This window comes from Megascapheus bottae, chromosome 23 (genome assembly GCF_031878675.1).
Source record: "Megascapheus bottae isolate mThoBot1 chromosome 23, mThoBot2.hap1, whole genome shotgun sequence".
NCBI classification, from domain to species: Eukaryota; Metazoa; Chordata; class Mammalia; order Rodentia; family Geomyidae; genus Megascapheus; species Megascapheus bottae.
In genome coordinates, this window is record NC_143531.1 from 31361228 (window position 1) to 31388055 (window position 26828).

Below are 26828 nucleotides of genomic sequence, written 5' to 3' on the forward strand. Positions count from 1 at the left end.
CTACATAAAAGTAAAATTTCTCACTGAAAATGAGTGCAATGGAAGGGAAATTCACATTTTTCTGATTTTTAATATTTAAATCCTTGAAAGACTTATGCTTTATTACAGAATTAATATACTGTAAGAAATACTGATAGTAATAATCCACTATAAAAATACACTATCACATAGCTGTACTTTGTATGCTTAATAACTAATGCATTTTTCAAATTCCTGATGAACTACTTCCAATATCAATATTAAGGAATTCTTTAAATTTGTCATATAACACCAACACTAAAGCACCCCCTGTACCACGAAGGATGTTGGAGAAGGCACCACGGAAAAATGCACCAATTCCCTCATGCTGGTATATTTTCATAAAGCAGTCTAAGGTTCCTTTATATTGCCGTTCAGACTCACCACTCTGTATAAAGACAGACAAATACTTTTGTATTAATATCTTTTAAGACTGCTTTCTAGCAGCAATAAGGATAGATAAAAGTAACACTATGCTGAGTTAGTAGACATATCTTACCTACTCGTTAGAAACATTCATAGCTTTTGCTGGGTGCTAATGGCTCATGCCTGTAATCCTACCTACTCAGGAGGCTGAAATCTGAGGATCGAGGTTCAAAGCCAGCCCCGACACAAAGGTCTATAAGATTCTTATCTCCAAGTAATCACTAGAAAACCAAAAGTGGTACTGTGGCTCAAGTGGTAGAGCACTAGCCTTGAGCTGAAGAGCTCAGCGACAGTGCCCAGGCCTAGAGTTCAAGCCCCACGACTGACAAAAAAAAAAATAGGGCCAGGGGTTTTGCCTAGTGGTAGAGTGGTTGCCTAGCAGGGGTTTTGCCTAGTGGTAGAGGGGTTGCCTAGCATGCACAAAGACCTGGGTTAGATTCCTCAGAACCACATGCATAGAAAAGCCAGAAGTGGTGCTATGGCTCAAGTAGTATAGCACTAGCCTTGAGAAAGCCCAAGGACAGTGCTCAGGCCCTGAGTTCAAGCCCCAGGGCTGGCAAAATGTTACCAAAATGTAGCCTATATTAAGTATTCAGATATGTTTGCTTTTATCAAAATAAACTATAAGTAATAATTATGTCAATGGCTTGAAAATGGACTTATTCTACTCAATTTAATATTCCAGTTTAAGATAGACATAACTTACACAATCTCTACCATCCACCTCTACCCTCCAAGCAATGTATGCTTCTGAAATAGAAAACATTTCTATTCTGATGCCAGATAAGTAGCTCAGCTGGCTGATACCATTTTAGGATGCAAAAGAATATAACACTTATATAAAAATTTAATAGTACATTATTTATTTATCTTTTATTTATCTTTCAGTGAAGATATCTCTGAAATTTCAGTAAACTACAAATGTACATTAGTACTAGAATATTCACCTAAGTTTGCAAATTAAATATAAAATACCTGCATCATCATACGTCTTCTAACTGTGTCAAAGGGATAAGAGAGTATTCCAGAACATGTAGTCACAATTTGAGCAATGATAAAGGAGACAAGAAATGGGGTTTCCTTTGGTTTTGGTAACAAACCCTAGAAAAGAAAAAAATGTATCAAGTAACTAAGTTTCTCCAATATGTGAACTTCTTAAGTCAAAAGAACTTTTATAAATGTATGAGGTATAATTATATGTAAAATAAAATAAATTTAGTTGGATTTAATAGCAGCAGATGCAAAAAGAATGACTAAATTTCAAAGGTATATTTATAAAAATGAGCATAGTTGATCTTACAAGGGATTTGTTACTAATGGCACCTAAAACTGGGAATGTAACAGCCAGTAACCAAAGCAAATCTCCCATGACTCAGTTTTATGAAGTAGAAAAAAAATTTTAAAGAATGAGTGTTATTTTCATCAACAGATGGTATTTGATGATTAGCTTTAAATCTCTAATGAAAAAACATTCGTACATTTCACAACTACTATCAGAGATAACAGAAAAAGCAGAGGAAGAGTATACATAAAATTTTCTGTGATTAGGTACATGTACTAGACATTCTATCAATTTATTTCTCTAAAAGCTAAAACTAATCTCTCTAGACAACAATAAAAATGGCACTCAATGACATTATACTAAGTAATGCTAATATTAATTTCATTATTTCCCTTCGGAAGGATTTTGCTGCAGTGCTTTAGACAAAGGGTTATTGCCTGTTGCTTATTTTTGTCGGTCTTGGGGCATTATGGGCCTGGGTGTTGTCCCTGAGCTCCTCAGATCAAGTCTAGCATTCTATCACTTGAGCCACAGTGCCACTTCCAGTTTTCTGGTGGTTAACTGGAGGTAAGAGTCTCACAGACTTTTGTGCCCAAGCTTGCTATGAACTGTGATCCTCAGATCCCAGTGTCCTGAGTTAGCTAGGATTACAAGTATGTGCCACTGGCACCTGGCTTGCTTGTTATTTTGTAAGTAAATTACTTAACCATTCCCAGGCTACCTGTCCTCCAAATAGAACTTTTAAGCTATTCCAGAACTTAAACAGTATAAGATTTCTAAAACTAGTAGTTCAAAACAGCCATTAACATGATCTTTCTTTTCCTTAAAGGAAGTGTTATTAAAATCTGAAATAAAGAGGCAAAAATCAAGACAACCTAGAGAACAAAACACAGAATCTAAAGCTATCCAGTAGATAACCAAGTTACAGTAGCATTTAATTAATTAACTAAACCTTCTACATTTTCGACAACTATAATAGTAAATTGATTATTTCTATGTAAAAAAGTAATAAACCAGGCTGGGAGTTTGGCCTAGTGGTAGAGATCTTGCCTAGCATGCATGAAGACCTGGGGTTCGATTCCTTGGTACCACATACATAGAAAAAGCCAGAAATGGTGCTGTGGCTCAAGTAGTAAAGGTCTAGCTTTGAGAAAGTCCAAGGACAGTATTTAGGCCCTAAGTTCAAGCCCCAAGACTGGCATAAAAAAAGTAATAAACATCTATGTCATAATGTTAAAGTAAAATATGAAATGTTAGATGCCTTTATGGAAAGATTTTAAGTAGGATATAGGCTTAATTAGTTATAATTTCTACTGGCAACATGATGTACAAACAGTGAAAATATCACAGAGGCCTGATACTTTGATTATATATATATATATATATATATATATTTTTTTTTTTTTTTGCCAGTCCTGGGCTTGAGCTCAGGGCCTGAGCACTGTCTTTGGACTTTCTCAAGCCTCAGCACCACTTCCAGCTTTTTTTTTTTTGTATGTATGTGGTACCGAGGAATCGAACCCAGGTCTTTGTGCATGCTAGGCAAGCACTTTAAACACTAGGTCAAACTCCTGGCCCCTGATATATATTTTATATATAAAGATCCACACTATATTTAAAATTCAATCAGGTATGGCAATTAGGCATGAGTAAATAGAATATCCTCTCTTTTATTTTAGCATTGAAAAATTTATATGAAAGGATCATAAAGGCCAAGCACCAGTTGCTCATGCCTAGAATCCTAGATTCTCAGGAGGCTGATATCTGAGGACTGAGGTTTAAAGCAAGCCCTGCCAAAAAGTCCATGAGATTCTTCTCTTCAATAAACTACTCAGAAAAAGTCAGAAATGACACTGTGGCTCAAGTATTAAAGCGCTAGCCTTGAGCACAAAGAGATTGAAGGAGAGATCCCTCTCCTTTAGTTCAAGCCCCAGTACCAGGAAAAATTTAAAAAAAAAGATAAAAAGGATCATATATGCTGAATATATTACAATTAGAACAATAAAAAGAAATAAATCACTCATCTAATATATAGAAGTTAGAGTCCTCAATTTACCTTAATTGTGTCATAAGCTCCAAAGTAAGAGGCTCGATACACAATAATGCCCTGAACTGAAACACCAAATCCTTGGTATAAGCCAATAATTCCATCTGATTTTACTACTTTCATAATACAATCACCTAGGCCCTTGAACTGTCTCTCTTCAGGACCTAAAAATAAAAGCATTTGAGACTATTAGTAATACTATACATTAAATATACATTTTAATCAAAGTGAACCAAATACTGAAACTGCCAACTTGAAATCTAACATGAAGATACAAACAAGAACCTCCAATTTTTTTTAAAGTATAACCCAGATTTCTTGTAGAATTTTACAAAAAATGACCTGAAATTATTAGTTTATCATAAAAATTCAAGCAATCTGAATTGAGACATTCCGCTAAAGTTGGCAGAAGTTACTACGAAAAAAAAAAAAAACCTGGGAAAAAGAAAAGGGAATCAATCACCTGTACAAACTACTTAAGTGTAACCATATAAGAGACAAGATTAAGATATAGGGCGAGATCTCAGAGAAAAAAAATGAAACCAAGTTATATGCAGTCTTTGTGTCTAGCTTTTCATTGTAATGATCTAATTCCTGTTTTTGTATAAGGAAATATTTTTTAAAAAGTCACATAGTTTGACCCTGTAACTCTAAACTTCTTGGGAATAAAACTTTTAGACTATATCCAGCAACAATAATGATACAGCATACTTCCATAGTACATAACAGAAACAATACTTATAAAAATCTCATACCTTTTCCAATATCAACACCTAATCGGGTTCGAGCAAAATCCAGTGGATATACTACACATAAGGATGTTGCCCCAGCAGCTCCACCAGAAGCCAGATTTGCCAAAAACCACCTCCAGAACTGAAACATAATTAATAGATTTTAGTTACAGAATTAGTTAAAAATATCTATAAACTCTCATTTTACAAAATAAAACTAGATTTACAAGGCATTTATTTTATGTGTGTATGCCAATCCTGGTGCTTGACCTCAGGGCTTGGGAGTTATCCTGAAGAATTTTTATTTAAGGTTAGCACGTTATTACTTGAGCCACAGATCCACTTCTGGCTTTTTGGTGTTTAATTGGAGGTAAGAATCTCATGGACTTTCCTGCCCAAGCTTGCTTTGAACTTTGATCTTCAGATTTCAGCCTCCTAACACACTAGGATTACCAAGAGGCACCATAGTGTGGCTACAAGCTGCTTTTATAAAACAAAAGTCTGAAATTCTGCATACCATATTACCTAAAATATTTTCCTACATATCCTCAGACCTGTGTAATCTTTTTTTATAATGTTGGGAGTGGTATACAAGGCCTCACACATGTTAGGTAATGCCTGCAACACTGAGATATACCCCTAGTCCCTAGCCGTTGTTTTCTGGAAGACAGTTTGCTTATTTATTTTTATTAAATCATCATCTCTCAACAGTTGTACAATTCAATTTAACATGCCACTTTACGCATTCAATGCCTTTTGATCAATGTCACCATTATATTACTCTTTTTCTTTCTATCTAGCCCAACTCTATCTCCTCAGGTAAGATGTAGTTTAGATGCTGATACACTAGAATTAAAAGATTGTAATCAGAGGCTGTCCAGGTAAAAGTGTGAGACCATAACTGAAAAACAAACTAGGGCCAGGGGCATGACTCAAGTGGTAGACTTTGCTTGTCTAGCTACTGTGTTCAATCCCCAATACTGAAAAAAATAATGTCTATGTAATCTTTACATTATTAGAATATTCTCAATTTGTGTTTTCCTTTTCCAACAACATTTGCACCTGCATGCTTTTATGATGCTAGAGTCCTTTAATTTCATTTAATCCGAAGTAAGAATTGTATGGACTTTCCCCCTGCCCTGTCAGGCTAGGTTTAAAATAGCAAATCTCAGATCTCTCTCAGCCTCTTCAGTAGCTAAGATTACAGGCATGAGCCACCAGTGCCTGGTGTGTGTGTGTGTGTGTGTGTGTGTGTGTGTGTGTGTGTGTGTGTGTGTGTGTGTGTGTGTGTGTGTGTGTGTGTGTGTGTATCATAGAACAGATAACAGTAGATTAATGATAGTTTTACTGAGAATTCTATTCATATAAGTTTAAAAAAAACACTTTGAAGTTCTGGGGTTTAAACTCAGGGCCTCATGTTTGTGAGGCAAACTTAGGTCTTATCCCTACCCCATTCATAGGTTTATAAGGGCTCTTACACATGACTTTCTTCTTTCTGGATGCTTTCAAGAGTGTTTGGGTTTGACTTAATATAATTATAATAATGTGGCTCTGAGTATTATTTTATAAATTGATCTTGCTTGGGGTCTTTAAAGCTTTCTAAATCTGGATGTCCATTTTACTCCTAAGATTTGACAAATTTTAAGATCATTTTCTTTAATAAAAAGGCTCTCTTGGGGCCGGGAGTTTAGCCTAGTGGTAGAATGCTTGCCTAGCATGCAAAAAGACCCAGGCTCAACTCCTCGGTACCACATACATAGAAAAAAGCTGGAAGTGGTGCTGAGGCTCAAGTGGAAGAGCTCTAGCCTTGAGAAAGTCCAAGGACAGCGCTCAGGCCCTGAACTAAAAGCTCAGGACTGGCAAAAAGGAAAAAAAAAAAAGGCCCTCTTCCAGGTCCTGGAGTTTGGCCTGGTGGTAGAGTTACCTGCCCAGCATGCACAAAGACCTGGGTTCAATTCCTTGGCACCACATACATAGAAAAAGCTGCAAGTGGTGCTGTGGCTTAAGTGGTAGAGCTCTAGCTTTGAGAAAGCCCAAGGATAGTGCTCAGGCCCCGAATTACAGCCCCCTGACTTGGAAAAAATAAAAGGCTCTCTTCCTGTTTATCCTCTTTCTACTACAACAATTCATATATGATATATGTGTATGTCTGATGGTGTCTTAGAAGCTCTCATGCTTTACAAAAATTTTTAATTGACCAGTCTCAAATGGCTTGTTCATTAATTTTTTCAAAATATTATGCTTAACACCTCAAATATAAACTCATATAAACCGCACAATAAAAGTATGTAGTAGAGGCCCAAAGCATGACCTAGTGGTAAAGTGCTTACCTAGCATGCACAAAGTCCTGTGTATGTACCACATACACAGAAAAAAACGGACTTGGTGTGTGTCTTAGTGGTAAAGTGCCAGCTTCAAGCAGAGAGAGCTCAGGAACAGTGCTTAGGCCCTGAGTTCAAGCCCCAGGACTGGCTAGAAAAAGTTTGTAGTTGATATCATTATATCTAATTTTCAGATGAGGAAACTAGAGAAATTAGAGAGGTGACTCTGAAAAACAAACAGAAACTAAATAAACAGTGCCAGAACCCTAATCCAAATAGAATTCTAACTCCAGAGAATTTTCTTAGTTGCCTTTGGGGCCCGCAACATAAAAGGCAGTGAAAAGCATTTCATAAATATTTTAAATGAAATAAATGTATGAAAAAAGGAAATGAGTATAAAAGGAAATTAAAGCAAGCCAGACGCCAGTGGTTCATGCCTGTAATCCTAGCTACTCAAGAGGATGAGAGCTGAGGATCGCAGTTCAAAGCCAACCCTGGCACAAAAGTCTATGAGACTCTCATCTCCAATTAACTACCAGAAAATCACAAGAGGCACTGTGGTGCAAGTGGTACAGTGCTAGACTTGAGCTCAGGGACGGGGGCTCAGCCCAGAGTTCATATACCAATTTAAGAAAATAAAATTAAAGGAAACAAATGTTGCAGTTTTAATTTATTTTTATGTGTGAATTCTTTATTTTTTATAGTAATATATAGAGGGGTTACAGTTATATTTGCCAGATAGTAGGAGTATTACTTCTCACACATTGATATCCCTATGTGTGAGTTCTGATACTGGGGCTTGAACAAAGGGCCTTGCACTCTTGCTTAGCTTTTTTTGCTTGAGACTGGTGCTCTACAATTTGAGCCACACCCCTAGATTTAGCTTTTTTTTTTTTTTTTTTGGCCAGTCCTGGAGCTTGAACTCAAGGCCTGAACACTGTCCTTGGATTTTTTTCAAGGCTATAGCTCTATCACTTGAGCCACAACACCACTTCCAGCTTTTTCTATGTATGTGGTACCGAGGAATCAAACCTGGGTCCATGCAAAGCAAGCACTCTACCACTAGGCCAAACTCCCAGTCCTAAATCTAGTTAGTAAGAATCTCAGTATTTTCTGCCTTTGCTGACCACAATCCGCAGATCTCAGTCTTCCGAGTAGCTAGGATTAGAGCATGAGCCACCAGCACCCAACTCAGTAGTTGTTTTTCAAATACCTGCTCCAATAGCATGGTTGAGGTAGGAATTTAGGAACAAGAAGACAGAAAGGATTAATAGAGGGAGGGAAAAGAGATTTTGTCAGGGAGAGAGAAATACCTTGGAAATAATGTAGGTAATTATAGTGTATTGGACACATACAAACAGAAAATCAGGACAAATAATATGTAATTTATACAGCTTGCAAAATAAAGTGTTTTCAATTTTAAAAAAAACCCAGAATCTTCTACCTTAAATGTATCATTTTCCTACTGATGATTTGGTCTTCCCACACATTTTAATAGCAGCTAAACACATACTGATTCACAAAGAAGAAATAATTTCATTTTTTAGGAAATAAATTGCCTTAGTGATAGGAAATATGTATTTCTTGATTAGTTTTCATGCTTAAGAAAATAAATAATTATAAGCTGAAAATTACATTTATCAACAAAAAGATTTCTCTATTTTTAAAGATATAAGAGATTCAAGGAAACCTTTTTTTTTTTCTTTTGGTGGGTCATGGGCATGAACTTACCCACGGAGCTGTTTGAGCTCTTCAGCTCAAGGCTATTACCCGCCCCCTGGGCTTGGGTGTTATCTCTGAGATCTTCAGTTCAAGGCTCCTGCCCTACCCTTGAGCCAAGCCCCACTTCCCATTTTCTAGAGGTTAACTGGTCCTTTTGTGCCGAGGCTAACTTTGAACCTTGATCCTCAGATTTCAGCCTCCTAAGAGCTAGGATTATAGGATTACAGGCGTGAGCCACCTATCCTGGCTTCAATGAAACTTTTAAAGCTAACAGATTTCCATCTTTCTTTCTATCTATCTATCTATCTATCTATCTATCTATCTATCTATCTATTATATGTTTATATCTTTTTGGTAGTAGGTTTTAAATTGAGGGAGAAACTGGGCACTCTGAGCTTTTTCTCTCAAGGCTAGCACTCACTACCTCTTTTTTTTTTTTCCATTCCTGAGGCTTGAACTCAGAGCCTGGGCACTGTTTCTGAGTTTCTTTTGCTTAAGGCTAGCACTCTAGCACCTCAGCTACCAAGCTACTTCCAGTTTTTTTTTTTTTTCTGTTTATGTGGTGCCGAGAAATCCAACCCAGGGCTCATGCACACTAGGCAAGCACCCTATCACTAAGTCACATTCACAGCCCCTCTTATTTTATTATTTCCATCATTAAAACACTTCTCCACAAATAAAATAACACAAGACAAGTGCAATGATTTTTCTTTTCTTGGGGGGAGATGTAAGGGGGGGGTCTATGGGGCTTGAACTCTGGGGCCGGGCACTGTCCCTAAGCTCTCCAGCTCAAGGCTATGGCCCTACCCCTGGAGCCACAGCCCCACTTCCCCTTTTCTAGAGATTAATTGGAGATCAGAGTCTCACAACCTTTAGTGCTTGGGCTGGCTTTGAACCAAGATCCTCAGATCTCCAGCCTCCAGAGTAGCTAGGATTACAGGTATGAGCCACTGTGCCCAGTTAAATGCAACGTTTTCTTACAAATTATTAGAGAAAGTGAAATATAGATACCTGTTTTTCTTTATTAACTCCCGACATGAAAAGTTGTTTGTATTTGTCCTTGAAAGCAAAATTTAGAGCTTGTGTTGGAAAATACCTGATAACATTTGCCAAATTGCCACGCCAGTAACTGAAGAAACCTACAGAGGTAAACATGTAAGTATATAAACCTGTAATACATTATTATTAAAGAATATCTGGTTTCAAAATTTTGACTTTGAATTTTAGAAGCATACTCTTCCCATAAGAACCATTTTTCTAACTATATAGCCTCTTTCAATTTTGTTAATTTCAAATAAAGGGCTTTGGATAACTAAAAATCTATGGAAAGCATTATCAGTTGAACAGCATTCTTTTGTTTTGTTTTTGCCAGTCCTGGGGTTGAACTCAGGGCCTGCGTGCTGTCCTTGGGCTTTTTCCTCAATAGCGCTCTGCCACTTGAGCCACAGCACCATTTCTAACTTTTTCTATGTATGTGGTACTGTGGAATCGAACCTGGGTCTTCATGCATGCTAGGCAAGCACTCTACCACTAAGGCCAAACTTCCAGCCCCAATAGCATTTTTTAGTAATAGAAAAGCAGAGCTCACTAGGCATTTCTCAAAGGCTAGCAATCTTTACTTCATCTTCATCTGGGTACCAGTGGCTCATGCCTGAACTCCTCCTACCCAGGAGGCTGAGATCTGAAATTACTGCATTAACATGAAAGAAACCTTTTTTAAAATTTCCTTTCTGAAGACTAGCACCTTACCACTGAAGCCACAGCACCACTTCCAGCTTTTTCAGTATATGTGGTACTGAGGAATCAAACCCAGGGTTTTGTGCATGCTACATCAAGTATTCTACCACAGGCCGTACTTCTGTCCTCCAAAGAAACCTTGGATATCAATGGTTTTCTCATCTTACTTTCCTATGACTGACCAACTCTTATAATTCATGATGTACAACTATGTAACTATGAAATTCATACTTATCATTATAATCTAGAGCTTCCCTAGACTACGTAAGTTAGATATTCAGGAATCCTGGTTGTTTTTATTAGATGGAAAATCATCAAATAGTTCGTGATAGTCTAAATAGGATACTTCTAGTAAAAACTTGGAAAAAAAAAAACAATCCTTTACAAATAAAGGTTCAACAGAAAGTAACCAATTTATAAAGCTTTGTATGCCCAGATAGTTCAGAAGTAAATCTGAGTTAGTTGCTAGGCTTAGATAATAATAAACAAGCTTTTCCAGTGGGAGATAATACTGTATAAGTGTGATCTGCACAGGATGCATAGAATTCCTGATCCTTACACTTTGTATCACTGCAGTTTAGGATTTTTTTTTTGCCAGTCCTGGGGCTTGAACTCAGAGCCTGAGCACTGTCCTTGGACTTTCTCAAGGCTAGAGTTCTGCCACCTGAGCCACAGCACCACTTCCAGCTTTTTTCTATGTATGTGGTACTGAGGAATGGAACTTGGGTCCTCGGGCATGCTAGGCAAGCACTCTACTACTAGGCCCCACTCCCAGCTGCAGTTTAGTATTACATCCCTCTGTACTAAGTCCCTACAAGTTTCCAAAATGCTTCTAGGTGACAACATCCTCCATGTTGTAAACTACTGATTCCATAGCATAATCCATATTACATTGATTTTTAAAAATCATTGCATCTTGTACAAGAAAGAAAGCAGCAATCAGAATAATATATAAAATTAATTCAAAGGGGGTATCAGTTGCTCATACCAGTCATCTTGTCTAATCAGGAAGTTTAGATCTGAGGATTTTTGTTCAAAACCAATTTAGTCAGGACGGTCTTTGAAACTCTTATCTCCAATTAACTACAAAAACATTGGAAGTGAAACTGTGGCTTAAGTGGCAGACTGCTAATTCTAAGCAAAAAAGTTCAGAGACAATAACAACAAAACACAACTAAAGTTACAAGAATCATATCTGAATACTCTTTGGCTTAACTGTTCAATAAAAAAAAAAAACACAAAAGGGCGAGGAGTGTTGCCCTGAGTTTAAGCCCCAGGACATGTATGTGCGCGTGTACATACACACACACACACACACACACACACACACACACACACACACACACACAAAACTTCTAAACATTTAAAATACAAAATAAACCAGCACAGATCATCATAAGGTGGCCAGAATACTTTACATGCCTAACAGGTACTAACAATAAAAAGACCTAGACTTCTCTGTAAGGGTCTTGGAATAAATACAGCCCAGGAGAGATGCAAATGTCTTTCATGTACAATACCTGGAGTGAATGGGAAATTTAATAAATGAATGAGAATAGGGAGATGTAAACCACTTACAACAAAAGATGTGAGCTTAGCTCCCATACGGACATTCTTTATCATTATTATTATATTGTTGTTGTTGTTCTCGCTAGTTCTGGGGCTTGATCTCAGGGCCTGGGCACTGTCCCTGAGTTTTGCTCACGGCTGGCACTGTATCACTAGAGCCACAGTACCACTTCTGAACTTTTCTGTTTATGTGGTACTGAGGAATGGAATCCAAGGCTTCATGCATGCTAGGCAAGCATTCTATCTCTAAGCGACATTACTAGCCCTATTATTATCATTATTATTATTATTTAACATATCTTGTTATATAATCCATGTTGGCCTAGAACTTGCAATCTCTCTGCCTCCCTCTCAGGTGGAAAATTAAAAATGTAATTAGATGCTTTTAAAATTTCACAGGAGTCCACATACTTCCAAGATTTCCTACATCCCCAGGGAAAAAAGGTATTGTTTTGGTTTGTATATTTTAAGTTTTCTTTTAAAGAGGCAGAGTTAACATCATGGTTCCCTGGGCTGGCCAGGCATTTTTTTTTTTCTATTTATGCACCTGTCCCAGCCTCTGGAGTAGATTAGGTACCGAGATGGTACTTTTTATGGGGAGACCATGACCCTAGCAGTAAAATAAAGGACTGTGTGTAGATAAAATAACTTCCTGTTTCTTATCTAAAATGTAATAGCTCTATTTTCTTTTTTAATGGATTTTCTCCCCAGTAGGACCCAAATAAAATTTGGGTAAGATTTGGCTAAGATTTCTGATGAGCCTTAGTTAACTTAAAAGCCTGCTTTTTTCAGCAATGTTCCATGAAATATTTTAATTAACTTCTTCCAATCATTTCAGCCTTCACAAAAAAAATCCATGATGAATAAATTTTAAAACGTAAAGGGCTTGATGCAAAAAAGAGAAATTGGTCATTTTACTGTTAATGTAAAACTTTTGCGCTTTGCTCATTGTTTTCACTCCTGGCACTGTCACACTGAGACCACCTCCACTGCGGCTTCCGCTGGTTAAATGGAGGGAACTCGAGCCTCACAGACTTTCACGCCCCAAGTAGCTTCGAACTGCAAACTTCGAATCTCAGCCTTCTGAGTAGCTGGGATCTGCGGGCGTCAGCCAACAGCAAACTTTGAAAGAAAATCACGAGGAATAAGTCTGCCCTGCGGGTCTTTTGGGTAGCGCTCACGCGTGACACAGATGGGAATACCTCAGCTTCCGCAGTTAACGTCCCCGGCGGGACGTCGGTAGACAGGCACCCATAACGCATGCCTTTCTCACAACACAGTCCCCCGCGACACCACCCTCTCTCCGGAGGAGGAGCGGTCGGCGGCGACTTTCCAGGCCAGTCCGAACAGGCGGGGGGGCCCTGCCGAGGCTCCGCAACCGTCCGCTCCGTCCGCTCCGGCAGCAGCGCGGCTGCGGGGCCCGGCGGGGCGGGGGCCCGGCCGGCGCAGCCTGCGGTACGCACCCTGCTCGCGCGGAATCCGCACCAGGCAGTCCACCATGCCCTTGTACCGCGCCTCGGGGCTGATCTGCTTGGACGACGCCTGCACCTGCAGCAGAAGCTTCACCCGCTCGATGGGCGCCACCGCCGTCTTGGACACGGCCGCCGCCACGCCGCCGGCCAGCAGGTCCTTCCCGAACGACACGGGGTCAAACAGCTTCTCCCCCTTTTCTGGCTTCTTCTTCCCGGACTCACGCTGCATGGCGGAAGGCGTCGTCAAAACCGGCAGTCGCAGGTCGGAACCGGGTGTGAGAAAACCGCTTCGGCTGGGTCCTGGCGGGAAAGTGGCGCTGAGGACGCCGGGAGATCTGCGCGCCTGGAGACGACAACCAAAGAGCTGCGCAGGCGCGTCTAACGGACGCCAGCCCGACACGTGACCCCCAACACCCGGCGGCCCGGCAGCACGCGGGGCCTGCGAAGCGTCGCCGCCACTCCACGTCGAGGGCCCCGGGGCCTCCCTGGGCGAGCGCCGGGCCCTCCAGCCGGGACCACGGCCGGCCGCCCCGCCCGGCCCTCCAGCTAGGAAAGCTTCTGAAGGCGGAGGGCTTGACTGGAAGGTAATTTAGCAGTAGAAACTTGGGCAGAGCAATGGGCCCTCAAGTTGAGTTTTATTTTTTAGAGCTACCACTCCCCCACCCATCTTCTCTTAGAAATCAGCATGGATGATTTCTCACAGTTGGGTTTTGCAAGTTATCCTCCCAGGGGTTACTTCAAAATGTTCCTTCCCCTTTTCTATGTTTTACTTGTGTTTCTATCCTCAGAAATGGTTTTCAACCAACACAAAAAGGGATAGGAGAATGGCGGTGGTGGTGTTTTCAGGTGATGATGTAGGTTACTCTTAAACATTAAATAGCAACGAGAAGTGAAACCTGTCGTTATTAAACTTCCCAGGTAATTTTAATGTGTAGGCTTTTAGGACTAATAACTTAAAAATAACTCCTATATAATAGGATGCCTTTTGCACTCTTAAAATTACTGAAGTTGAGGGCTGAGAATGTGGCTTCAGGTAGAGTGCTTGCCTGGTGTCCATGAAGCCCTGGGTTCCATTGCTCAGTATCACATAAACAAAAAAGCTGGAAGTGGTGCTGTGGCTCAAGTGGCAGAGCTCTAACCTTGAGAAAAGTCCAAGGACAGTGCTCAGGCCCTGAGTTCAAGCCTCACAACTGGCAAAAAGTTACATTTATCAACTTAACACTGGAAAGAATTTAAGTTCAAAATAAAAAGGTAGTGACAAGAACAGCATGGTGTGTGTGTGTGTGTGTGTATGAGAGAGAGAGAAAGAATTGAGAGAGAGAGAGCCTTGAACCAAGGGCCTAGATAATGTCCGAGTCTTTGCTCAAGGCTAGGGCTTTATCACTAGAGTCACAACTCTACCTCTGACTTTTTCCCTCCCATTTTTCTTTTGCAGTTTATTGGAGATAGAAGTGTCACAGAGTTTTCTGCCTGGGCTGGTTTCAAACTGTGATCCTAAGATCTCAGCTTCCTGAGTAGCTAGGACTACAGGTATGAACCACCATCAGTTTAAGCTAAGACAATTTTTTTTTTGGCCAATTCTAGGGCTTGAATTCAGGGCCTGAGCTTTGTCCTTGGCCTTTTCTCAAGGCTAGCACTGTAACTCTTGAGCCACAACACCACTTCCAGCTTTTCTATGTATATGTTACCAAGGAATTGAACCCCGAGTCTTTGTGCATGCTAGGCAAGCATTCTATCACTAGGCCAAACTCCCAGCACAAGACCAGTAATTTTTAATGCTTGGCTTGAAAGACAATTGGATTACACAGTACTGCTTTTGTGCTCAAGCCTGTTGTAGTATTATACATGCAGCATGAAAAACACCATTGTATATTCAGGATAAACAAAGTGAAATTTTTTGTTTGTTTTTTGCCAGTCCTGGGCTTAAGCTCAGGGCCTGAGCACTGTCCTTGGATTTTTCTCAAGGCTACAACTCTGCCACTTGAGCCTCAGCACCACTTCTGGCTTTTTCTAAGTATGTGGTACCAAGGAATCGAACCCGGGTCTTCGTGCATGCTAGGCAAGCACTCTACCACTAGGCCAAACTCCAAGCCCCAAAGTGAAACTTTTGTAAGTAAGTCTTAGTATAATTAAGAAAATCGTTTTAGCCTCATGTAGTCTATGAAGAGTGTCAGTGATAGAAACTTTTATACAGTATTTGGGGAATTTACTTGGAAGCTATCAGATTCAAACTTTGTTTTGTCAAGAACACTCAGAATACACATGTATATTTACTACTTTTCTCATTTACTGTAACCTGGAGATCCCTCTATGGTAACATATATCATCATTTTTAAATTAATTTTTGTCAGTGTGGGGCTTGAAGTCAGGGCCTGAGTACGGTCCCCAGCTTTTTTATCCACTTCCAGTTTTTATGAGGTTAATTGGTGATTAACCTGGGCTGGCTTCAAACCACTATTATCCTGAGTAGGATTTACAGGCTTAAGACACCAGTTCCTGTTTTTTATTTTGTTTTGTTTTTTGGTCATGGGGCTTGAACTAAGGGTTTGAGCAGTATCCCTGACTTTTTTGCTCAAGGCTAGTGCTCTACCACTTTGAGCCATAGTGTCATTTCCAGTTTCCTGGGGGTTAACTGGAGGTAAGAGTCTTATGTACTTTTTTTTTTTTTGCCTAGGCTGGCTTTGAACCTCTATCCTCAGATTTCAGGCTCCTGAGTAGCTAGGATTATAGGCATAAAACACCAGCACCCAGCCTGGAGTTCATTTTTGTTTTTGTTTTTGCCAGTCCTGGGGACTGAATTCAGGGCCTGAGCACTGTCCTTAGGCTTTCTCAAGGCAAGAGCTCTACCACTTGAGCCACAACACCATTTCTGACTTTTCTATGTATGTAGTACCAAGGAATTGAACCTGGGTTTTCGTGCATGCTAGGCAAGCACTCTACCACTAGGCCAAACTCCCAGCCCCGTGGAGTTCATTTTTAAACTGTTTCCAGTAAATAGCTCTCTTACTCTCTTTCACTTTTTTTTGGCCAGTCTCAGTGCTCAGGGCCTGAGTACTGTCCTTGGGTTTTCTCAATGCTAGAGCTCTACCACTTGAGCCACAGTACCACTTCTGGCTTTTTTTTTTTTAATGTATTTAGTACTGAGGAATCGAACCCGTGTCTTCATGCATGCTAGGTAAGTAAGTACTCTACCACCATGTCAAACTTCCAGCCCCAATATCTCTCACTTTGTATGCTCAGATATAACCTGAACAATCTTGAACCACGCCTATTATGAGGTAAGTTTTTGACTTTTATGATCTTCAGACTCAAGTTCTATCTTTTAATATCTTTTTTAGTTCAGGAATCTTAATATTTTTATTACTTTGCATAAAACCAATTGATAAATCAAACTGGTACACTATATTTGGATTTGCTCCTTTTTCACAGTGGGCTACTCAACTCTTATCTCCATTTTAAACGATGCTGCCAGATTAACCTTCCAGAAGCAACTGCACTGTCATTATTCTGAGATTAATACGAATTAGTTGTACACGAATATTTGAATTTGCAGCCACTGGAAAACTTGTTAATGCACGATCCCTAAAACTCTACATTGTAAAGTGTATCACCAATTCCAGTATGAACTTATTTTCAAACATCTTGAAAAAATGAAAGGCTTATGTCTCTTTTAAGGAAACACAAAGTGTTAACAAGTACATAAGGAAAAATTTATGGGAGAAATTACTTGAATCATTTTAGGCAAGTTTTTTTTTTTTTTTTTTTTTTTTGTGGGTCATAGGGCTTGAACTCTGCCTGGGTGCTATCCCTGAGCTCTTCAGCTCAAGGATACTGCCCTAACCCTGAGCTAAACCCCACTTCCCATTTTTTTAGAGGTTAATTGGAGACAGTCTCAGGTCCTTTTGTGGCCAGGCTGGCTTTGAATCTTGATTCTTAGATCTCAGCCTCCTGAGTAGGTAGGATTACAGGCTTGAGCCACCATGCCCCATGCAACTATCTTTTTAAGGTGCCATGAGGACCCCCAACTACTATTATGGGGATATAGTGTTGTGCTGCTTACCAGGGCAATTTTCTCATCCCCTACAGCCACCAATACATAGACTTGATAGTTATAAAGCTTGTAGGATTAAGCTTATTATATGTGTACATTGGTATCAGACATACCAAAATGAAAGTGCTTATTTGAAATATAGCTTTTTAATGTAAAGGGATACCAAGTTTCATAACTTGGAGTTAAACATGTTTGTTTATGCATTGTATTAGTAAGTTTTACTAACTCAGTAGGGAAAAATTTCTAATAATTTATGTTGACATTAGAAATACACTGGATCATTACAGTATTTACTCATTTCTCCTTAGATATCATCATTATTAAATTTCTTAGGTTTGAGGTCACTTCAGCAGCTTTTGGCATCTTGTTCGTCAACTTCACATTCTGTTTTTCTTGCTACCCTACTTTTTTCTCTTGACATTTAGCATTCTACTTGACATATCTTGCCCGTGTCATTGAAAAATAATTCCACAAAGGCAGGAATCCTTAGCTAGTTTGTTCCTTGCTATGTCTTCTGCATCCAGAAGTGTAGGAACTGTCAGAGGATAGAAAATTCTTAGTATTTGTTAGACGAAGTCATGAAAAGGCAATACAACGGGAAACTTCCAAAGCACTTTTATTTAAAACTACCAACTCTATAAAAATATCCATAAATGTATAGAATATAGAAATACACTGTGACAAAATTAAATTATTTCATATAATTTAGTATATAGGTTAAATTTTAAATAGCACCTAATGTTGTAAAATACTCAAATATAAATTATTGTTCTCCAATTATGTAAGGATGAACATATTTTTATAAGTTTGATTTAAACATGTACAGTAGCAGGTATGATTTGGTTGACTACTATGGTTTTCATCCAATGCATATTTAGTAATAGAAAGTAATCATATCTGATACTTGTCAGTCATTATGTCAAGATGGCATTCAATGTATTATACTCAAAGCAGACAAACTTCACACATTGCTTTCATAAAATTTCTCATTTGTACTAGAAATATTTTTAAAGTAGCTACCACAAAATTACTGAACACAGTTTACTGACCTGACAAAAACTAAAAAAAGCAAAAAAAAAAAAAAAGACAAAAGGAGGGAAAAAGAGAAAGAAAGAGAAAAGAAGTTTGAGTTGAAATGTATTTCCTTGGGATTAAGAAAAATTTGACAGCAGTAAGACACTAGCTTTTTTTTTTTTTTGCCAGTACTGGAGCTTGAACTCAGTGCTTGGGCACTGCTCTGGAGCCTTCTCAAGACTAGCATGCTACCCCTTGAGCCACAGTACCACTTCTGGCTTTTTTCTGTGTACATGGTACCAGTGAATCAAAACCCAGGGCTTCATGCATGCTAGGCAAGCACTAGGCCACACTCCCAGCCCCTACTAGGGGATGTTAAAAAAAAAGTCAGCTTTTAGTGGGTGTTGATGTGATTCAATGTAATTATACATGTAATCCAAGCAATTCAGGAGCCTGAAATCAAAGCCAGAAATAGAGTTGTGGCTGAAGTAGTAAGTGTTAAGGGGTAGTGAGGGCCCTGGTCTTCAGTTCAAAACCCTAGTACCAGTACAACAAGAGCAACAAAAGAATATCATTTCATCCCAAAAGAGAAATAGTGAGGCTGGAGGTATAGCCCAATGTCCAGAGAACTGTCTGGCAAGCTTAAGGCCTTGATTTTAAACCCTAGTACTGCAAAACTAAAGAGTTGTTAGAGGTACACAATAATCCATTGATATTATCATATTAAATATTAACATATTTCTAGTACAAATAGAAAAGACAAACCAAGTTACTAGATTTGTCTGCTTTGGCATTTTATGTTGTATATGTCCTCTCTTCAAAGTAACTGGCACATCTTATGTATATAATAGATATGACTACCATTCATCATTTTTATTTTTTTGCTCTGGTACTACAGCTTGAAACCAGGGCCTGGGCGCTGTCCCTTAGCTACTTCTGGCTTTTTTTGGTGCTTCATTGGAGACAGACTTTCCTGCCAAGGCTGTGTCTTCCAACATCAGTCCTCAGATCTCAGCCTCCCCAAGTAGCTAGGACTACAGATGTTAGCCACTGGTACCTGGCTGCTGCTTCTTCTTCTTCTTATTATTATTATTGCCAGTCTTGGGCCTTCTCAAGTATAGTGCTCTACCACTTAAGCCACACCACCACTTCCAGCATTTTTTTCTATGTATGTGGTACCGAGGAACTGAACCTGGTCTTTGAGCATGTTAGGCAAGCACTAGGCCAAACTCCTGGCCCTGGCTTATTGTTGTTGTTGTTGTTATTATTATTATTATTTTGCCAGTCCTGGGATTGAGTTCAGGGCTTGAGCCCTGTCCTTGGACTTTCTCAAGTCTACAGCTCTATCACTTGAGCCTCAGCACCACTTCTGGCTTTTTTCTATTTATGTTGTACTGAGGAATTGAACCCAGGTCCTTGTGCATGCTAGGCAAGCACTCTTACTCTTACCACTAGGCCAAACTTCCGGCCTTGGCTTATTATTTTTATATACTATTGGCTGAAAACCATGGGAGACAGAAATAGAAAGGAAACATTAATAGGATGCTAACAAATCCACCTTGTGGCTGTTTCTGCCAAAGCGTATGTCTAGCAGTATCTGAGGTATCATTTTGATTCCCTTAATTTAATAACAGGTATTTTACTACTCAATAACCAGACTGATCTACTTTTAGATTTTAATCAGAGGATATTTGGAAAATTAGATAAGTTTACCCATAAGGATTTCTTTAATATCACCCGGAGATGAAAAGGATATTTGTATAGCTGGGCACTACTCAGGAGGCTGAGAATCGCTGTTCAGAGCCAGTCCAGGCACAAAAGTTCAAGAGACTCATCTCCAATTTACCACCAGAAAACCAGAGTGGTGCTGTGGATCAAGCGGTAGAATGCTAGCTTTGAGCTGAAGAGCTCAGGGACAGCGCCTAGGCCCAAAGTTCAAGTCTCTTGACCCCCCCCCCCAAAAAAAAAAAACAAATGAGAGAGAGAGAGAGAGAGAGAGAGAGAGAGAGAGAGAGAGAGAGAGAGAGAGAGAGAGAGAATGTGTATGTGTATGTGTATGTGTGTATGCATGCTAGGCCTGGGGCTTGAGCTCAGGGCCTGGGCACTATCCTTGAGCTTCTTTTGCTCAAGGCTAGCACTCTTAACACTTAAGCCATTGCACCACTTCCAGCTTTTTCTAAGTTTATTGGAGGAAAAAGTCTTATGGACTTTTTTTTTTTGCAAAGGATAGCTTCAAACCACAACTAAGCTTCCTGAATACAGATTACAGATGTGAGCCACCAGCACCTGTCTAAAATAAAAAGATTTTACTTCTTAAAAATGCAGTGCCAGGGGCTGGGAGTTTGGCCTAGTAGTAGAGTGCTTGCCTAGCATGCATGAAGACCTGGGTTCGATTCCTTGGTACCACATGAATAGAAAAAAGCTGGAAGTGGTGCTGAGGCTCAAGTGGTAGACCTCTAACCCTGAGAAAGTCCAAGGACAGTGCTCAGTCCCTGAGCTAAAGCGCAAGACTGGCAAAAAAAAAAAAAAAAAAAAAATGCAGTGCTAGCCAGGTGCTAATAGCTCAGGTCTATAATCCTAGTTTCTCAGGAAGCTGAGATATACTTTGAAGTCAGCCCTGGCAGGAAAGTCTGTGAGACTCTTATCTCCAGTAAACCACCAATGAGCCACAAAGTGGAGCCATGCTCAAGTGGTAAAGTGGTACCCTTCGCAAAAAAGCTCAGGGAAAATTGCGTAGTTCCTTGAATTCAAGCCCAGGACTGGCATCCCTCCATCCCAAAATGCAGTGCCTAAGCAACACTGAAATTAACCATGTACAAGATATAGCTAATGATTCTCATTGAAAATCATTACTACACTTTGCCTTTTTATTTCCATTATTGAGTGATGGTCTCATGATTCTTTAACACCACAACTGAAATGAAACAAGTTTCCTGTGTTAAAATACTAAATCCTAGATTGTTTTCTCTGGAAACCTAAGATGAGCATTAGTTAATTTTATTAATAATGTCAGTCTTAGAAATTGCTCATGATATTTTAGGAGACATATCCAGAAATTTAAGACATTTAATAAACACATTTAACAAAATGAATTTTGGTTAAAGTTTTTGTTCAGTCATGAGACTTGATGGGCCTGGGTGTTGTCTCTGAGCCACTGTGTTCAGCTTATTTTACTTTCTTTAGCTAGGATTTTTGGTGTTTTTAATATGGTGTATGTGTGTGTATTTATGTACCTGTGTTTTTAATATGGTGTGTGTGTGTGTGTGTGTGTGTGTGTGTGTGTAAGTGTGAGTGTGCGCATGTGTATACCAATACTGGGTCTTAAACTTAGGACCTCACACAATTGCTCGGCGTTTTCTGCTTAAAGTTGGTACTCTACCACTTGAATCACCCCCTCTACTTCTGGCTTTTTTCTGGTTAACTGGAGATAAGACTATCCCAGACTTTTCTGCCCAAGCTGGCTTAGAATCATGACCTTCAGTATCTTGGATTTATAGACATATGCCACCAATACCTGGCTAGTATTTTCTTTTTTAAAGAATTTACATATAACTGGTCCAGGGAGTATAGCCTAGTGCTAAGGTGGTAAAGTGCTCGCCTAGCATGCACAAAGTACCACATACAGAGAAAAAGCCAGAAGTGATGCTGTGTGGCTCAAGTGGTAGAGCACGAGCGTTGAGAAAGCTCAAGGACAGTGCCTAAGCCCTGAGTTCAAGCCCTAGGACTGACACCCCCCCCCCAAATATTTACGTACAACTTTCCTAAAGCTGTATAAAATGTATGTGCATACCTGAATGTACTTGGATAAAAACTGAAATCTCCAAAGTTCATAATAAAAATCTTAGTCAACCTCGCTTATCTAAAACAGTAGAGATTGAATAAAAACTAAGTTTGATTTTCATTTTACCTTCTTTTATAGTTAAGCGTCTACTAAAATTATTTTACCAATGGAGAAGTCAGAATGCAGATACTGAAATGTGTATCATTTTACTTAAGAGGAACTTTTAAAAACAATGCAATAATCACATTTATATATGAAAATTCTGAGGTACAAGGACTTTCTCATGATTTAACACTAATAAAACTCAGTCTCCTCCTTCCCACTTCATAATCCTTTCACTAGATAGTAATATTAGTTTAAAAATACATTATATATAAACTTGCCAAATAGAAAACACTTCACATTATTTCAAATTAGTGAATAAATTAATATTACACACCAACATGGCAGTAAATTAATCTCTTATTCATATTTTGATCATGTATCTTTCAGTTCTACATACATTTGATGCATAAATACAAACAATTTCATCTCAATACTTGACATTATATTCAATTATCAAACAATGAAAAGCTAAATCTTGTCACTACATGATAAATTCGGCCCTTCAACACTTTCCATACTCCATATGTTATTGAGCACAAAAGCAGAGCTACAAGGTTAAGCCAAAGAACAGTTTAAAAGCCATTTCAATGGCAACCTCTGTGACAGAGTCATGAAAGCAGACATAAAGTTCCTGAGGTTTTGGATGAAGAAAAAGTCTCCTGCAGAAGAAAAGAACACACTTATTTCAGAAATTAAAATGACAAAATAGATCTTCCAACTTTAGAAATTTTTGTTTAAAAATTATAGAACTACTTTAAATGTACATCAGGGAGGCTGCAACTATATTTCTAAATAAAACAATCACGTCTTAATTTATTTTTATTGTTTAACAACCCTATTCTAGTGGGGTATCTGTGGCTGAACCCTGAATCCTAGCTACTCAGGATCCTAGCATCAGTGGTTGAGATTTGAGGCTTGTGGTTTGAAGCCACGGGGATCGGACAGTGAGTAAGAGTCCTATCTCAAATTGACAACAAAAAGAGCTAGAAGTTAAGGTGTGGCTCAAGTGGTGGAGTGCAAGTCTTGAGCAAAATAGGTAAGGGAGGGCACTCATGTTCTCAGTTCAAGCTAATATCAGCACACGCACGAAATGTGCAGTTACACACATACACACACACATATACTATTTTATATCACATACTGTCACACTCCATTTTAAAATATTAAGCCAGTCATTATTATTACAGTATAGCCAACAGCATCATATATATATATTTGTCAGTTATGGGGCTTAAACTCTGGGCCTTGGCACTGTCTCTGAGCCCTTGAGCTCAAGACTACCGCGCTACCTATGGACCTGGGTGCTGTCCCTGGGCTGTTCAGCTTAAGGATACCACCCTACCTTCTCAGCCACAGCCCCACTTCCAGTTTTCTAGTGGTCAATTGGAGATAAGAGTCTCAGGTCTTTTGTGCCTGAGCTGGCCTCGAACCTTGATCTTCAGATCTCAGACATGAGCTACAATGTATCCGCATCACTTAAAACACAATATTTAATAAATATCCTATTGCTATTTACTTTCAAAAGTTTAATTATCCTTAAAACATTCTGTATGGCCCGTTTTCTTGCAGATAGTAATGGATTAGGATTACTACTAAAATTCTGTTTGGTTTTCTTATCTCAAGCTGGGCTGGTAGTGGTGGTGGTGATGTGGAACATACCTAATCCTAACATTTGGGAGGGTGAGGCAGGAAGATCTAGTGGCTAAAGAAAAAAATAATTACTGAGTCCTAATGTACATAAATGGAATATTTTAAATAAGGTTATAGTTCTGTCTGATGTTCTTCAAAGTTCTCTTCTGTGTGGTTCAGCATTATAGTTCAACATGTTTTGGATATTTCTGTCCTAGTTGTTTTAGTTATACTGCACACCTGCATGTAAATGTACTGTACCTCTTTGTCTCTAGTTTTTCCTTTCCTTCCACCACTCCATAGGTTGTTTCGGCTTAATTTTACAAAAGCCCAACTCTGATTAGACTAGAGTTAAATTTAGCCTGATGTTTTCAACACAAGTGGGTTACACACTCAGTTACAAGGGAATATATTAAAAACCAGTAAATAGGAATTAATACTTTGGGTAACTCATAAAACTATGTGCTGTGTAGTAGTTGTCTAACAATCTCAGTCCTATGTAATTCTGGCTTTTCCTCTGACAGCTCCCAAGAATTTTTAGTAGCTCAACATTTCCTTCAAAATCTGATTCCTAAGCCAGGATCTGAAGACACTCTGAAATGATCCTAAGTTTTCTAATGTGATCTTTCATTTTACATATGACATATAGTACATGTAATCCCTTTACTAAATTGACAAAGCAGTCTACTCGCTGCTATGCCTTATTATTTCCGTTATTATTTTTTATTGGTAGCATAAAGATGAAAAGCTACATAAGTAATGAGCAAATTTCTTTTTCTTTATTTGGATAGTCCCAGGGTTTGAACTCAGGGCCTAGGCAACCGTCCTTGGGCTTTTTCAAGGCTGGTGCTCTAGCCACAGCACCCCTTTTGGGTTTTTCTGGGTATATGGTACCCAGGAATCGAACCCAGGGCTCCATGTATGCTAGGTAATCATTGTACCACCAGGCCACGCTCCTGGCCAATAATGAGCACATTTCTTTTTGGACACTGTCACCCATTATTATTTCCATTACTCAAATCTTTGAGAACAAATGGAATCTCTATGCCTTTGATTTGATTTCATCCCCTCTCCTCAAGACTCCTGTAGCATTTAGTGATATTGCCCATGTGTTTATATATGCATATATATAGATGTCTACATAATACCTACATAAATATATATTTAAGTATATCTTGTATTTCTTCTGTAAAACATAAGGTATTTGAAAAGAATAACCATATATTTATCTTTTTATTTGCTATAATACCTATCCTTCTACCCACCACATTTTGCCTAGCACATTTCCATTTCCTAAACTATAATGTTTATAAGGTGATTGGTATGTGCCAGGGGCTGTTACAGATGTCAACTGTGGACAAGACAATTCCTTATCTCATGGTGCTGACATTTTGGGGAGGAGAAAAGACAAGAAGCAAACAAGAAAAATACCAAAGAGGCAATACAGAGAACTAAGTGTGGGCCTGGGTGCTGTCCCTGAGCTTTTTAGCTTAAGCTAGTGCTCTACCACTTAAGCCACAGCACCGCTTCTGGTTTTCTAGTGGTTAATTGGAGATAAGAGTCTCACAGACTTTTTGTGACCAGGCTGGCTTTTTTTTTTTTTTTGCCAGTCCTGGGCCTGGCAAAAACTCAGGGCCTAAACACTGTCCTTGGGCTTTCTCAAGGCTAGAGCTCTACCAATTGAGCCACAGTACCACTTTCAGTTATTTCTATGTATGTGGTACCAAGGAATCAAACCCTGGTCTTTGTGCATGCTAGGCAAGAACTCTATTACTAGGCCAAACTCCCGGCCCCTAGGCTGTCTTTGAACGGCAATCCTCAGATCTCAGCCTTCTGAGTAGCTAGGATTACAGACAGTGCCTGGCAAGGCAACTCTTCACTGATGGGAAAGAGATGATAAGATCTTAAATGAGGAGATCATCTGTTAGCCTTGGTTTGAATATCAAGGAACCAGATGTTAAAAGGTTAAGGCACAACATCTCATGCAGTAGGCATAGCAGAAACAAGATTTGATTGGTGATAATGTACATAAAGTATACTGAAGAGAAAAGAGTGCTGGGACAGTGAAACAAGGGTAGCCTGGAGTGAGTTGTATCTTGTCTGGGTGAGAGAGTAGAAAGAAAGGAGGCACAAAAGAAATAAGAAATTGGAGAAAAAAACCCAGAATTATTCTTTTAATGACTTTGTCAGATAACTCAATTGTTGATTTTTGTAGAAAGAAATGCATGGGGAGGGATTTAATGGTGATATTTAGTAAATAAAAAAACACTTATAGGGTTGGGAGTTTGGCCTAGTGGTCAAGTGCTTGCCCAGCATGCACGAAGATCGGGTTTGATTCCTCACACACACAACGCACATATAGTATTTAAATATCCCAGTTAGAGTAATAAATCCCTATATTTAAAAACAATAATATCCTTTCTTATTTCTTTCATTCTGTAACATTTTAGTTTATTTTCAAATACGTTTTTTTCCCCTCACTTACCCTATTACCCAGTAAGCCATAACTGGTGGTGCTTTTTTCTGATCAGTCCAATTTTCAGGAGAGCACTCAAACAACACACCATATTCTTTCACAGGGCTAAGAGAAGACACTGTAGAATTTGTAGAATCTGAATGATCTCCACCGTTTAATGTTTTCTTTTTCTATAAATTAATAGATATTATTAATGTTCTCCCACATAGATTTGAACTCCTGAACCTAACACTTAAGACCCTGCAATGCTATTCTTCCCCTTATCTTCAAGAAAACTACTAAATAAACGTAAATACTATCTCCTAAAGAGGACTTTATTAGTAAAATGTATCTTATGGTATACTTTGTTTCCAGATCCATTTTGTTGTATTTGCATTATTAGCAGTTTATAAGTCTGTCTTCCTTATAGAAGTGTATAACCTATTTTCCCAGGGAATTAAGACACTA

At 39.0% G+C, this 26828-nt stretch overlaps 2 protein-coding genes and 1 long non-coding RNA gene across 3 annotated transcripts in view; 1 reads left to right on the forward strand and 2 right to left on the reverse strand.

The window, feature by feature from the left end:
- Slc25a31 (solute carrier family 25 member 31) lies at window positions 1-13662 on the reverse strand. The gene is made up of 6 exons (XM_090356603.1): window positions 13317-13662; window positions 9559-9686; window positions 4529-4646; window positions 3783-3937; window positions 1420-1545; window positions 1-406 (listed from the first exon to the last, which is right to left on the reverse strand). The coding sequence occupies exons 1-6, from the start codon at window positions 13552-13554 to the stop codon at window positions 206-208; spliced, it is 966 nt and encodes a 321-aa protein (XP_090212729.1). The 5' UTR covers window positions 13555-13662; the 3' UTR covers window positions 1-205.
- Window positions 13663-13833: 171 nt separating this feature from the next.
- Window positions 13834-15368, forward strand: LOC150047528 (uncharacterized). The gene is made up of 3 exons (XR_016539454.1): window positions 13834-13909; window positions 14761-14855; window positions 15291-15368. It is a non-coding gene; the product is annotated as an uncharacterized LOC150047528 (long non-coding RNA).
- A 6125-nt stretch (window positions 15369-21493) lies between these two features.
- Intu (inturned planar cell polarity protein) overlaps window positions 21494-26828 on the reverse strand; it is a 42251-nt gene continuing 36916 nt past the window's right edge. The window contains exons 15-16 of the mRNA XM_090356976.1: window positions 26391-26551; window positions 21494-22935 (exon numbers count right to left, since the gene is read on the reverse strand). Of these exons, the coding sequence (XP_090213102.1) occupies window positions 22824-22935; window positions 26391-26551 (273 nt within the window). The 3' untranslated portion in view covers window positions 21494-22823. The remainder of the gene's footprint in view (window positions 22936-26390; window positions 26552-26828) is intronic.